This window comes from Oenanthe melanoleuca, chromosome 8 (genome assembly GCF_029582105.1).
Source record: "Oenanthe melanoleuca isolate GR-GAL-2019-014 chromosome 8, OMel1.0, whole genome shotgun sequence".
Lineage (NCBI taxonomy): Eukaryota > Metazoa > Chordata > Aves > Passeriformes > Muscicapidae > Oenanthe > Oenanthe melanoleuca.
The window spans coordinates 23207885-23223594 of NC_079342.1; the positions used below are offsets into that span (position 1 = coordinate 23207885).

Sequence of the window (15710 nt, forward strand, 5' to 3'; positions counted from 1 at the left end):
TAATTACTTTCAAGATACGCTCATTCTGCTGTATGCAGGCTGTCACTGACTTGTATTCATCCATTGTATTGGTGAAGGACCAAAACAGAAATCAAACAATTATTAGAACAGGGCTGGTAGGTCATCTTGCAGTAGAGAAAATGTAAACACTTTATACAGGTTTGTTACCAGTATTTTTCCAAATTGACTGATAAAAGATGCAAGAGTGAATGGTGTGGAGGTAGAGGAAATTTTGAGCTTGGGTTTGTTTTGAGAAAGGGCATGGACCAAATATTCTCATTAATGGACAAAGCTAAAATTAAAGTGGGAAGATAAATAATTTAAGGCATCTTGTGTATAAATCATTATATCAAAATGTGCTCAACTTGTTCTCCCTGAACATCAGGGTAAGCCCAGCTCTTGTTTTCCTTTCGTCTGTCACAGAACAGTTAGAGAGTCTTTTGGCTGACATTTGACATCAGGTAAAAATTGAGTGTGTACATTTCATTGCAGAAACTGGGTCCTGTTTCCTTTTACATTCAGAGTGATAAAGGACATGTTCCTTTGATACAGGATCAGCTTAGGAGGTTATCCTCTGTATTTCATCTGTAATTACCTTTGAATCATTCTTACAGACAGTGATAAGAACATGGACTTGGGCAGCAGTGGCTCCTTAATGTTTCTTGGTTTTGGTTTTGTTTTGGTTGGTTGGTTTTTGTTTGCTTTGTTTGTTTTTTTTGTAGATTTTTTCTTTTTGTTAGGCAGATTTTCTGTGTATTTCTGTGGGCCTGTTCAAACTGAAGGGAAAATGAAGCTTCCTGAGCTTCACTCACCTCAGCTTTTCCAGAAAGCTTCACGAGGTCGTTGTATTTAATTCCAATTTGGAGAAAAAAGGCAGGAAATACTGAATGGAAATTTTTCTACTTTTTTTATTTAAGTAAAGGCAATGCTAATGTTAAATGTTAGGGAGCAGTTCTGCCTGTGAATGTGGTGAGGGTGCCCAGAGAAGCTGTGGCTGCCCCTGGATCCCTGAAAGTGTCCAAGGCCAGGCTGGATGGGGCTTGGAACAGCCTGGGATAGTGGAAGGTGTCCCTGCCCATGACAGGTGTTGGAACTGGATGGGCTTTAAGGTCCTTCTAATCCAAACCATTCCATGATGTTTTGTTGTTCTACCAGCTGCCTTTTACGAGTATTATTCTACATTATAGGAATAAAAAAGTCCATGCTTGTTCTCAGAGCAGCCATTCAGCTCAGTAGTGCTTTTCATGTGCTGTGTAGAAAACAGATGCTGCCATATAGAATATTATGAGATGATAATCAAGTAGACTTGAAGTGGGAACAGAAATTTCCCTGTTCCAAGTAGATGTCTGTAGAAATTAGCTATTATTTTGACTTTGCCCACAAATTAAAGCTTTACATGGAAGAGTCTTCTTCTGAAAGAATTTGGATATACTGATGTGTCCCATTGGACTGTATAGGCATTGCCAAGATAAAGTTCTGACGTGTGTCAAAAATCTTGGAGAGTTCTCTTGAATTTCAGGCTGTCTGGAGTCTACCACTTGCTTTTCCCATAAGTCTAAGACTACATTTAGGAGAGCTGACTTTGAAAAAGAGTGATGGTTCTTACATGACTTTCAGGAAAACAGTGACCACATGCTTATTCTTTAGCATAGGTGAGAAACTTATTGATAGTCTTGCTTTGAAATCGGATTAAGGATACTGATAGATTAAACTTGTTCCCAACACGAACATACTGAGGACAAACAAAATTCTTAAATATGAAGGACTGCTCTCTTTTTGCTCTCTTCTTTCCCAGCATGTGAAGATTTGTATATACGTATGTGTGAAGGCATGTTGACTGTAAAAATCAAAGAAATCAATTTTATATTTAGTATTGAATATGCAGAGATCTATTGTAAATGGCAGGGCAAGTTTTACAGTTTGTGTCAGCTCTTTGGAAAGTTCTGTCTTCGATACGCCAAGTTAATTTTAATGTAAGTTAGTGAACTTTTATTTAAACAGTATTTTTCCCAAATTCTTAAGTTAGGGAGAGAAATGAATCCTTTCCTCTAAAGATAAAGTCATACTTGGAAGCATTGTGATTAAACACACGGTCTGAAAAACCTCCAGCTCTGCAGCTGCTGCTGTGCAGAGCTGTGGGAACACAGCACCTGTGCCCTCTGCTGAGCTCCCTGTCCCAGGGTGAGTCCAGGGCAAAGGTGAATAAATGATTAGAGGCTGAGGAAGTACCTGTCTTGAATGTCCCAAAAGAAAGTAACTTACTTTGTATGTTTTTGTTTTTTTCTTAAAAGAAAAAAGTTATGTTTTCTTTCTACTTGTGAACAGGGTGGTGGAGACTGTCCAGAGATGAGCATTGGGGCAATAAAGATTGCTCTAGAAATTTCCCTGCCTGGCTCTTTCATCTATGTATTTACTGATGCCAGATCCAAGGATTACAGACTGACCCATGAAGTGCTTCAACTCATCCAACAGAAACAGTCACAGGTACTGAGGGGATTTGCCTTCCCAGCTGATTTATATGTTTAATGCTTGGTTTCTCAATGAAAAAGGGTGGAATTCTCCTGTGTGGAACTTGGTGAAATCTTTTTACAGAAGGGACCATAATATTGCATTCTAAGGATTTAATTTTTTTTTAATAGAGTTAACTGATCTGGTTAAGGAAATATTAGTGGAATATTATTTTTATTATTGTGAAATAAATAATGTAACTGAATCTTCTACCAGTATATGTGCTTTTGGTAGCTTATCACTTATGTGGATTTTTAAATATTGTTCTAAAAGAAGTATTATGTGAATGACAGGGCTGATTGAATTTTAAAGAGATTTTTGTCTGTTCCTTTTCTTCTGCATTGCTTTTTCCATCATTTCTGAATGCAATGCCTCTGTCCATGCAAAGTAACAAACACATCTTGACTGACATTCTTCTGTTGTCTTCCTTAATGCTGCCCTGGCAATGCTCTCCTCACCTATGCACCGTGTGTCCAATGATTCACTGATTTTTCTTTAATCCAGGTGGTATTTGTGCTGACAGGAGACTGTGATGACAGGGATCATATTGGTTACAAGGTCTATGAAGAAATTGCCTCAACAAGTTCTGGTCAAGTTTTTCACTTGGACAAAAAACAAGTTAATGAGGTAACTTTGCTTGAGTTTTGCAATAAATAAAGAAAATGAGGGATGAGTTACACTGTAAATCTTTGAGAGACCTTATGATGGGTTAGAGAGCAGAAGGGGAACTTCTAAATGTTCTGGTCTTAGTAGGTGGACTCTATTCCACCTTTCTCTTCCTTCCTTTCTCATTCTTCTATATCAGGATTCAATTCTGTGACTTTTGTTGACACTAGAGAAGTGTGAAGTGGTACGTCTCATCAGAACCTCCCCAGCTTGCCTCTGCCTGTGCCAGAAGTCTTCCAGAAGAGCCTTTAAAAAAAGGAGTGGTTCTGGGCTCTATGTAGCCTAGTGGCTTCTCTGCTCCAAACAAGAGCACACATTTAGCTTTAATGAGCATTTTGTGAGCAAGGAAAGGACTGCTACAAGATGTTCCCCACGCAGGATAGTGTGGACTTTCAGGTTTTTATTATTCACAGAGTCATGGAAGTAACTTTTTAATTGAGGTTATTGCTGCAATACTTTTCACCCCTGCTGCCCTCCTGGTAACTGTGGTTCTGACCCATAGCCATGAATGACTGTTTGCTTTGGGAACTTCAGTGAGTCTTACACAGAAATGAAACTTCAGAAGTGCGTGAGAAAACAGTTTGGAGAGAGGTGAAATCACATGATATTTATCTGGAGAGCTGGAATTGTTTATAAATGTTGTAAATGTTCCCCCTTTGAATTCCCAGTGTAGGCAATAACTAGCTGAGGTTTTTTAATAAAAATTTACTCTGTTTTTGTTCATTCTTTTTTCTATCCTAAAATTTGGACAATGATAAATGTTGGAAATAAATTGCATTTTTGTACAGCTGTTGTCTAAAAAAATTGAAGTTTTCATTGGGAATGATAGAAGCTATTGGCAGTGATGTGAAGGTGATCAAAAGGAGAAACTTCCCAGAAGATTTATCCTCCAAAAGTTAGGTTAAATTTTGGAAGAAAAGAAATGATCTATTTGGTCTGTTCCTGGCCTGCATTTTGCTATTATGTACAAAGGGTAAAACTTCTCTGTGACACTCCATGGAATCCCTTTATACAGAAGGGATCATCATGGAACAGGATGGTCTTTAAGGGCCTTTCCAACCCGACTGATTCTGTGACCCTCTGATACTGCCAGTTCTGGGTTGCAAGATGTCTTGAAGATCATCTCATTCCACCCCCTGCCCGTGGGCAGGGACACCTTCCACTGTCCCAGGTTGCTCCAAGCTCCATCCAGCCTGGCCTTGGACACTTCCAGGGATCCAGGGGCAGCCACAACTTCTCTGGGCACCCTGTGCCAGCTCCTCCCCACCTCTGCACAAGAGCAGAGGGTGAAATCAGTAGGTGATATTTTTGCAGGATTTTTTTTTGAGAGAGAAGGAAAAATACAGCCTATGGCCACTGGAAAAAGATGCTTAAACAGTGCAAGAGATTGCCTAAGGTGGAAAAAAAGCAAAACCTAAATCACTTTCAGAAGTCTTCCACAATAACTGCTGAACAATTTGTGTTAAAGCCAAACCTAAAAGACTCTGCAATTCTAGTGATTATTGACCTTACATAAATCTGTGTCTGGGCCAAGTGACTGTGAAAATGAGTAGGCCAAATTGCTGCCATCCCCAGTAAAACCTTCTCTGTGGTTTCAGTTCTGGATCAGCATTGATCAGCTGTTTATGGGATAGCCCTCAGGCAGGGTTCAGCAGCAATCAAGCAATCACACTTGCCCTCCTTTTTCTCTGAGGAGTGGATGATGTGTAAAGAATGCAGTTTGTAAATGCTGAAGCACACTCACCGTTATGGGCCCAGAGACAGCCAGGGCTGGATTGGGGATTAGGGAATAGCTACAAAGTCCCCGACAAACCCTGCCAAACCAACGGCTTGTTTTGTTAAAACATTTTGATTATTCTACCCCCCAAAAACCCAAACAAAGCTATTTTTAGTATCTAAAGTTTCAAACCATGCCTCTTGTTCTTGCCCTTTGAGCATTAAGTGCAGAATGAAGCAATATTCTAAGCTAGATACAAGGAAACACAGCAAAACAGTACTTGATACACATCCAGTGCTTGTGTACTGAGAAGATTATGAAAGTTTAGTGCCTTCTTTATACTTCTGAAAAACATGTTCTGATTTCAAATACTACAGTTAACTTGGGAAAAATTATTAGTGATTGACAAAGTTGTGTTTGGTTCAGCCCAGCAAAGCATGAAATACATATGTATCTCCTCTTACTTGCTGATGGTAGCTCATCTAAGAGTCTGGGATGAAGGTCCTGTTTTTACAAACTCACTGTAATTTCTGTGCATTAGATAAATGAGAATATTTATCTAGTTAGAGTATCAAGGCCCCATCCCTGGCAGGGAGTGTTCAAGGCCCATGTTGGGGCTCTAGGTTGAGCAGCCTGGACTTGGAAGGTGTCCCTGCCTGTGGCAGGGGAGAGAGACAAGATGGGCTTTAATGTCCCTTCCAACAGAAACCATTATAGGATTGTAATAATCTGAAATGTCCCCAGTATCTTGGAAGGCCCTTATCAAAGTGCTTTATCAAAGCACTGAAGTCCTGATTTTGAAAAGTGTTCCTTTAGGGTAAGATTTCTCTGGTTGCTTTTGTAGAGTCAGAGCTTAATTTGCAATAATTGCTTGAAATTTAAATGAATCGCAGAATATACTGAGCTGGAGGGGATCCTTGGAATCTGCGAGGACTGAGTCCAGCCCTTGGCCCTGCATGGACACCCCAACAATCCTACCTGTGCATCTCTGGGAGCATTTTCCAAGTGCTCCTGGAGCTCTGGCAGCTTCAGGGCTGTGCCCATTCCCTGGGGAGCCTGGGCAGTGCCCACCACCCTCTGGGAGGAGAACCTCTCCCTGATCTCTGGCCTCACCCTCCCTGGCACAGCTCCAGCCCTTCCCTCAGGTTCTTACATTGAGAATATTCATCAAGCATGGGTTAAATTCCCTGTTAGGAGCAGATTCTCTATTTTCATAACTGTGTCCAGTTTCCAAAAGGTACTACTAATTTTGGCTTGGACTGAAGTTACATTACACCACACCTAATTATCCTTCTCTAGGGAAATTCATGTAAATAGTGATGCCCAAAGGTTTGTACTGGTGTCAGAGGGGGTGTTGAGATGAACTGTGATGATCAGCAGAGTGTGAATATAGTCTTGTGGAAAATAGTTGGAGATTTATTAGTCATTGGCAGTTCAGGTCGTGTCTCCAGGTTGTTTTGATTGTTTGTGGCAAAAATGAGGCATTCCTGTGTCTGATGAACTGGACTGATCAGTTTGGATAAAGCAGGGAGTTCACAAGGACTAAGCTGGTGAGTGTTCTTTTTCCATTTCTTTTAGTGTTGAAGCACTTGATTTTTCTTATTTCTAACCTTTCTGTAAGAAGAAAATTCCTGTCCTTAGGCTGCCTAAAAATACATCTTTCTTCCTGATCTTTAAAATAGAAATGGATCTTCCAGATACAGAACATTGATAGGAGGAGAACTGAGAATGATATGGGGGCACAGCTTTGACTTTGATGGAAGAAGGGGGTGTTGTTGACTGCCTTGAAAGCTGGATGAGCCTATATGGGGGAAAAAAAAAAAGTTTGGAATTGGAGGAGAAGCCTGTGAATGAAAGGGATACTGTGAATGAGACGAGATTGAGGGGGACTAAAGACAAGACTGGTGCCAGAACATTTAGAAGGGATGGTGCAAAAGGGGTTGTTGTTGTGGGGAAGGTGCTGAAGGGCATCATCTGTAAGATCACAGGGAATGGTGGTGGTCACTCGTAATGGTTTCATGGGAGAAACAGCTGAATAATTCTGTTCTGAAGATACATAATGTATGGTGAATGCTAAACAAAGAAAGGAAAAACAAATAGTTATAGCTGGTCTTTCTCTGTTTTCTATGGAATTTGGAGTCTCTGGAAAAAATAAACCACAATGATATACTTAAGGTCTGTCATAAAGCAAGTGCAGAAGAGCTTTTAAAAGGCAGTTGAAAGCAGACAGGCCTATTTCTAGTGGTTCCTAAATTTGAAGAGCTTGAGGTCCAACACTAAAACTTTTCAGTTGTGTGGTTTTCCTACATGTTATATACATAATAAATGTTTTATTTTATGGTATTATTTTCTCATGCACTGTCTCAGTTACATTTTTGATGTGCATTTAAAAACATTACTAGAATATTTTTCCTCTTTGGGTAGAAGTATGAACTTAAATTTACTTCAGCAATGAAACAGTTAACCTGAAATCCCATTGCTTTGACTGCTTGAGAAATATTCTTGAGTCTCAGAATAAACAAATGGGAATAGAGACCATGCTCCACAGATTTTCCAGGTTTCAGTATGCATTCCAAGAAATGACCTGACAGCAGGGCAGGTTGCAAGAGCAGATTTTCTGGGGAAATGTTATAAATCATTGCTGTATTTGCCCTTCCTCCTCTGATAATATTCATCACATCACGTTTTGGCAGAACAACAAAAGCTGCTGTTGTTTTGGGGGCTTTCTGTAAAGGTCTCAGAGGAGAAAAAACCTATTTCTAAACCAGTGTTACAGCAGTATTGCAAACCCCTTTGGAATGACAGGGTTGGGAAATGGATCTCCCAGAACTGCCTAGTGAACTTATATAAGCAAGCTGCTGCCAGACTACAGACAGCTGGGTTGTTCTGTTGCCTTCCACATTATCTTGAAAACTCTCAGAAACTGAAGTTCATATGGGTTCATTGAATTTTACAATCCATTTAAAAACTTACCTGTGGAGGTGAGATCCTGGAATTAAATAGGAACTTTTCCATATACCTCGTACAAAAAAGTGTCATGCTCATCTCACTGGGAGTAGAACACTGAAATTTCTTTGGAAGCATTTTTGGCCCCAGATGTATAATTTCTAAAGTAGAAAATGGGTTGCATCTTTTTGAAGCCTTGTGATTCCTGTTCCAGGCTTGCCTAAAGCAAACACAAGCTGCTTCCTAGCTGGTGTCACCAGCTGTTGCACAAACCCCACTTCTCTCTTGGGCCATGTTACTGCAGAGCTTGGAGCAGCACAGGCAGTTTTACTGTGATTTTTTGGGAATGTTGTTTTGCAGACATGCACAAGCACCTTGCTCATGCACACCCTTGGTGAGGAGAAACCTGGTCAGTGCTGTCCCACCCTGTGCTGGGAGCACTCAGCATCATTCAGCTGGGACATTGCTAAGAGTGGAGGGGGAATCATTGATGAAAACCTGCCCCCACCATTTCAAATGTGTTTTCAGTGATGCCCCTCACTTAAATTTATATCATCTTTGCACACAGGTTGCTGTAACATATGAGAACAAGACACTTTTATAATAGGCTGGAATCTAGTTTCTATCACAAAGTCATCTCACACACAAACCTATGGCATATTTCCATTTTTTAAACTATAAAGTAGGCAAGTAATGCACAATAAACCAGGGGAATGATGTTCTTTTGGGCAATGTATTGAATTGGGCCCTAGGTTGAAGGACTTGCCCTGGAGACCCCCAGTACTTAGGGGTAGCACATTCAGGTTAGTTTATTGTTGGTTTCCAAGTCTTGAACTGACATAATCAAAAGACAGCTCTCTTTACAAGATGTTTCTCAATGCCACCATGGTAAACTGCTACTTAAAATCACGGTTCAGTGTTACCGTGAGTCACATTCACATTGTTACACAAACCCAATATTACATCAGTAGGATTTAAAAGATATGGTGCAGCTCTGTGACATACAGAGGTGATGCAGAATTACATGGTTTGACAAAACAGGTGTGTTTTTGGGGAGCTTGGATTGGTTGTAGTGGGTTTCCCTTGGCTGATTGTGAAGTTCCCTCAGCCCACTCACCCATTGCAGAGGAGGACTGGGTTGAGGAAGCTTCTGGGTTCAAGACAGGGAAATCACCCCTTGTTGAGGGCAAGACAAAGTTGACTTAAGGAAAATTAATTTGTTGCAAATTAAAATAGATACTCAATTATTCCTTCAGGCAGTGGGAAGCAAAGACAGGTAGGAACTGCCTCACTTGCCCAACTCGGCTTCTCCCCTGATTCCTTCTCCCTTCCCCAGTGCCACCAGGAATGGGGCTGTGGTCAATACACACAGGTTTCTCCTGGATGCTCTTCCTCCTCACAGCCTTCCTTCACTGTGGGCTCTCCCGTGGGCTGCTGTCCTGTCCCTGGTGTGGGAGTCTCCATGTCCTGCAGGGACACACCTTCCAAAGCCATGTTCCCCTCCAGTCCCACCTCTGTGCTGTGCCTAACAGTAATTTGTGTTAGGCATTTTAGGGGGAAAAAACCCTGGAAAAGTCCATAGATAGCAATTACTCAGTGCATCTGGATGAGAACATTTTCCTGTTGCTTCATGCAGCTAATAACTGATGACCAGAAATGTCCACAGGTTTGTATCCCTAATTCCTTTTAAAATGTAGCTGTGTTGTATGTAGAGCTGTGCTTGTGTATTTCTTTAAACACCATGCTGACCATGATTTTGCTAGTATCTTCTATTAAAGTTGCATTTGCTTTAAGTATTCACGTTTTAAAATATAAATCAATATGGAATCTCTGCAAGACAGAAGAGACAAGCATTTCAACAGAAAATATTTCAGCCAGTACTGCTGACAGTATAGTAACAACTGTTCTTTTCTCTTCTAGGTGTTAAAATGGGTTGAAGAAGCAGTTCAAGCCTCCAAAGTGCATCTCTTGTCTACAGACCATCTGTCCATGGCTGTAAATACTTGGCAGATCCCTTTTGATCCCAGTCTGAAGGAAGTTACAGTGTCCTTGAGTGGTCCTTCACCAGCAATGGAGATTCATAATCCTCTAGGTGAAGCATTTTATACTTTTTTTCTTTGTGATAGTGAAAAAAGGGAAGGAAAAATCCCTTCTGATATTTAATTTTTTTCCCAATATTCCAAGTTTTTTTTCCCTTGGAGGAAACTGAAAAACTTCCTTATTCTGTCCACTTCATCTCACCTCCATCTTCTTTGTTACTATTTGTCATTGCATTCCAGATTGCTGGACACTTTTGCCTTTCATCTGTTTTTGTATTCCCTGAACCATCATTTAAGGGTTTGTACATGATATTTGGGTTTTATGTGAGGAAAGTTCAACCATGGTCTGACTTTTTTGAACTGTGAGAACACTCAGAACCAAACCTGTCTCCCCTACCCATCTTCAGCTGAGCAGTGTGTGATGGGGAATGCAATGACAGATTTGGAGCTAATTTGTAATTGAAGCTATTTTGAACAAATCTGTTGTTTATTATTATGTTGATGCCTTAGGAACTTGGAATACTCCAGAAATAAATTCAGATCATATTTCATATTCTCTAAATGACTTTTGCCTAAGGATATAGGTTGAGTAGCTTGGAAATATTTTATGCCCAGGATGGGTTCCCTGCAGCGTGGTCTGGTCTGTCCTGCACTGAGGCATTCTTGTTTGCAGGAGAGAGATTTGCTCAGTGTCTGTGTTCAAGCCATGACAGCACAGTCCTGGGTGCAAGTGTCAGGCTTCAGCTGAAGCTGTGACCCCACCTCTTTTTGGCTTTTGTATAGATCAGCTCCATGCATCTAAATCCACAGAGTTTCACTGAAATTACTCAAGGTACATCTAGTAGGTTATGAAAACATGCACTGGACATCCCAATCTCCACTTCCTCTTTCCCTTTAGTTCTGTGAAAGAGCCAGGTGAGTTTTAGGGCTGATGATTCTTCAGGGTCAGCCTTGAGGGAGCAAAATCCCTCTCTAGAGAGCCAATTCCTGCACACAACCACCCACATATAAATTCATGTTTTCAGTATTCTGTCAAAGAATTATAAGGAATTTTGACTGTTGTAAATGTCATTAACTGCTAAGTAGTGAGTAAGTCAAGTATCAGAAATACATTGGTACAAAAACAACAGTATTGTATTTACCCTCTGTTGTGTTTTTTAAGCAATACTGTGTTTACTCCATCCTGTATTTAATTTCTGTTTCTGTTCTTTTAGGCAAGCAGCTCAGTAAGGGATCAGGACTGAATGAATTGCTAAATATTCACAACTCTGCAAAGGTAGTAAATGTCAAAGATCCAGAGCCTGGAACATGGACAATTAAGGTGAAGTTATTGCAGAACTCATATATGATTGTCCTGGAGCATATAAGGGGATTGTATAATGATTTGCTATGTTATTTATCATAGATACTCACAGCTGAGACTGTGTTACAGTAAATGTCCTGTGATCTTGTATTTAATATTGCTATATACCTCTTTATGTAGGTAAAGCTGCATGTTCCCAGCTTTCCTAAACAGATGTGGAAACAATCCTGCTGGTGTAGATCCTTTCTGACTGAACTATTCTATTGTAGCAGTGTAAATACTCTATAGTCATTTTTGGAGGGGAAGGCACCCGTGTGAGGCACTTTATAGGCAGTGCTGAATGGACCCTGCTGTGCATTGTCTCTGCCCTAAGCACAGAGGTGCTTTGAAAAGAATCATTAATTCACACACAGCCCTGGGGGAAGCTGTTGATTCTGCTGCAGAACTGCAGCTACAAAAGCATGTTGAGCTCAGCAGCTCTGGGGAGAACTGTTTGGATGTCTGTCTAGGACTAGGGGCTAATCAAATGAGGGACAGGGACTTTTTATATGGGCAGAGAGTGATGGGACAAAAGGGAAAGGTGCTGGCTTCTGGGGAGGAGTCCTGGGCTCAGTGTGGGACACCTGCAGAGCCAACAGTCCTCTGGCAGCAGTGCCAAGCCATTAGGCTGCTCCTGCAAGCAGGGCCTGGGAGTTTTTTGGGAGGTGGGAGATTTTTTGGGGGGATTTTTTCTAAGCTCAGCATAATGCTGTCTCCTGGTCCATGGGGAGCATGGATAAAACATTCAAATTGATTTATTTTGGGTTTAAAAAGAAATGAAGAAAATCTCTTGAATATGTAGTTGAAATATTCTAATCTAAATTTTATGAGCAAGCCAGGTCATACATTTCTTTGTAGATAATTGAATTTTAGGTAGTTTTTGGATGTTGTTTGAAAGACAGGAAGGCATCTTTCACAAATATGTATTAGCTCTTTTGATTATACTCATCCAGCCTGGGATGGAAAACACTATTGTACAGTCTCTGTAATCTATGTTCAAGTAATGAGAAGAGACCTAAACATAATAATTGGAAAGCAGTCCTGTGTGATAAAACTAATTCCTGGTATTTGCCTAGAGACCCCCAGCTCCTAGACATGACAGTGAGAGATGTGCTAATTATTATTAGGAAATGGTAAAATTTTATAAGGTTATTCTGGCCTTAAAACTCGCAAATATCTAAAGGTCTAAGTAATTCATAGAGAGAAATGCTTTCCTAGCATATTTTTCTGTGGATTGTGTACTCAGCTTTAGTCACTGGCTTGGTTTATTTGCATAAAGATTTTAAGACTTAAGACTTAAGCTTTGTGAAAATTTTATTCACGCCATAAACTCCTTATACAGATGCACCAAGCTATAAAAACAGAACTTTATCACTGAGTTTATCTAATGAAATTTTAACTGGCAATTAACGCTTGATACCTTGAGTTGTTTGGCACAATTAAATATTTCTTTATATAGTTAACAGCTGGCTTATATAAAGATAGTGGTGCTATTTCTGAGGTGAAAGGCTAACTAAATAGAAGGAAATATATTGCTTTAATCAGATGGACATTGATTTGTCATGATGTCTAGTGCCTGTTCCAAGGCTGCTAGTTATAAGAATCAACTGTTTAATTTCTGATACACACATGCAGTGGTGGGGGTTACTCTGGGGTAGCCTCTCTTCTGGAGGATTCTTTGAGAATGGATCAGGTAAAACTCCAGGGAAAGCTCAAAGGAAGCTTCTACCCTGAAGGGTGTAGGAGAGGAGGAAAAGCCATGGGTTCCTGTGCACCTTTGGCAAGTAGAAGTTGACCTTTCTTTCTCTGCATAGCAAGTAACTTATAATTACTTTGATTTGTCTTCTTTAAGATTAAAGACTTGCATCAAAGCAGCTGTTCTCTCCAGAATATGAAGCTCAGGCTGTTCAAGGGTAATGGATGGGTGGGGGTTGTTCTGATTTGTTTTTTGCTGGCTGAAGCAGAATGACAAGGTGAGGGTACAAGAGTACAGAGCAGAGAGGAGAGATACCTGTGCACCCTCTGCTTTCCCCTTGCCTGGGGAAGAGAAGCACCTTTAATGCATAGATTTTTCTGTTGAGTTCTGATTCACTCACCATTTTCTAGTAGTTTGTGATGGTCAGGTCCTAACTCCCAGACCACTCCCACTGCAGGCACTAGCATGGGGCAAGGAGTTGTTGATTTGTTGGTGTGATTTACTTCCAAGACAAACTGTCTCCCTTTGCTGACACCACAACTGTAGGGCCTAGATTCAAGGTGCTTTTCCTTACAACTTCAGCCGTGGGGCTGCTCTGTGGGTTAGTCCCTGACTCAATGGCTGGCTCACCCTTGTGCAGTCCCTGCAGTGCTAATTCCACGTGCTGGCTGTGTTGCAGACCTCGAGCAGCGGGAGGCACTCCGTGCGCATCACGGGGCTCAGCACCATCGACTTCCGAGCTGGCTTCTCCAGGAAGCCCACCTTGGACTTCAAAAAAACATCCAGCAGGCCAGTGCAAGGTTTGGTTCCACTATGTTAAATGGCTTCAGGCCCCCAAAATTGAGTAAATTGAGGGATGCTGTGGGTTGGTTCCTAGGAGGGGGCTTTGTATCTGTGTGACATAAATGCAGATATTTTTAACTATGCCTCAAAATTGCAGCACTGTTTCTGTTGTTTTTGGAGCTTCAGAAAAGCACTGTGGCCCAGGGGCATGGTGAGGAGGTCATAAAGAGGCTGCTATTTCAGAAACACCTGTTGGAAATCAGTAATTTAAACTCTCCCCAGCTGGGTCTCCTCACATCTAATAAGCAGAGCTCAGCTCAGCACAATTTAGCCTTTACCTACTCGGTAGGTAAGGGCTGGAGTTGAATACTGCATTCATGGAGTAGTGAGCTATGCAGATGGAATTTAATCTTTCGTGTTTTGGTTATCTGTTTTCTTTAGCACTTAAAATAGCATGTTTCTGTTTTTCTAGGGATTCCTACCTTCATGCTGCTGAATACCACAGGGATCCTGCTTCCAGCTAGAGTAGACCGACTGGAACTTCTGAGTATTACAGGGGAACTCCTTAAGACCTTGCCTGTGAAATACTATCCTGACAGAAAGCCCTATGGACTATGGAATATTTCTGACTTCATTCCACCAGATGAAGCTTTTTTTGTTAAAATAACGGGCTATGACAAGGATGATTATCTTTTTCAGAGGGTTTCAAGTGTTTCATTTTCTAGTATTATTCCTGGTAAGAGACTAACTTGAATTGATTGCTTATTTGTCTGATCTGGATAAGTTAAAATTGAGATCTTGTATGCTTTTATGACTTATTCAAGTACTTTCTGTGCTGTTTCCTTCCGAAGTTCTGTCTCTAGTTCATGGTGGTCAAAGCTCCACTACTAAGTGGAGTTTTATCAGAAATTGAACTACCTTTTAATAAAAGGAAAGGATAGGATGTGTGTTAGTAGCTGTTAATGTACTTTCTGGGAAATGTTTTCTTTTTTCAGATGCCCCCAAAGTTACAATGCCCATGAAGACTCCAGGATATTATTTACAGCCAGGCTCTGTTCCTTGCCATGTGGAAAGCCTTATACCTTTTACTCAGCGTTTTACTAAAAATGGAGTAAAACTGGGAGTGGATCAGTTCTTCAAGTAAGTAGTGACCTTTTTTCACAATGCTGCTTCATTTCCTGTTCATAGCTTATGATTTCTGTTATTATTTACTTTTATGTGCTGTCTACATCCTGCTACTTCTAGTCTGTTATTTTTGATGCTCTTCATCAGGAAAGCTGTATTTTATGGAGATGTTGGTAATATTTTTATATAGAAAGAGCTATCTATATATGATATATAGAGGAGGGTGTACACCCTGTACATGTAGTGGTGCTCTGAAATTATAATAAACTGGGTCTAAAAGTCTAGAAGGGAAATGGATTTAATTTATATTTTTAAAAGTTTTATGCAAAATTGGTAACTCACTTGGTTTATGAAACATACCCTCACTCTGGCTCCAGTGATACATGGATGACTGGGCATACATTAATTTGTTTGATTTTTAATGTCTTTCGTTAATGCTCTAGAAGTATGTCCTAAGACCTGCCCTAGAAACTTTCATCTTCAGAAAATCTCTCAAAATAGCAAAATTTATGTGATGTACCAGAAGGCTCTTCAGATTTCTGTATAGAAAAATAATTATGTGCCCTTTCTCTTTAGGGTGAGAGAATAATAATAATAAAAAAAAAGGTAAATTAGTTAAAATTCTCATAAAATGCCCCGTTTAATTGTTTGTTAAAACCCGAAGGGAAGTGTGCACTAGCAAGCAGTGTCAGCAGCCTGAAGTACCTCAGGAGCAGACTGAATTCCCCAGCAGGTACAGCATACTCGAGTAAACGCATCCTGCAGCTCCTGCACTGCTGGCAGTGGGAAATGCTGCAGCTTGGTGTGGTTTGGGTTTTAATGAGGTGCCAGTGACACATAGTCAGCCCCAGCACAGCACATGCTTGGGCTGCTGTGTAATGTTTTCCA

At 40.6% G+C, this 15710-nt stretch overlaps 1 protein-coding gene across 1 annotated transcript in view; it reads left to right on the forward strand.

The window, feature by feature from the left end:
• HMCN1 (hemicentin 1) overlaps positions 1-15710 on the forward strand; it is a 157206-nt gene that overhangs the window by 28854 nt on the left and 112642 nt on the right. The window contains exons 3-9 of the mRNA XM_056497859.1: positions 2326-2484; positions 3013-3135; positions 9758-9929; positions 11091-11197; positions 13594-13714; positions 14170-14433; positions 14693-14837. Of these exons, the coding sequence (XP_056353834.1) occupies positions 2326-2484; positions 3013-3135; positions 9758-9929; positions 11091-11197; positions 13594-13714; positions 14170-14433; positions 14693-14837 (1091 nt within the window). The remainder of the gene's footprint in view (positions 1-2325; positions 2485-3012; positions 3136-9757; positions 9930-11090; positions 11198-13593; positions 13715-14169; positions 14434-14692; positions 14838-15710) is intronic.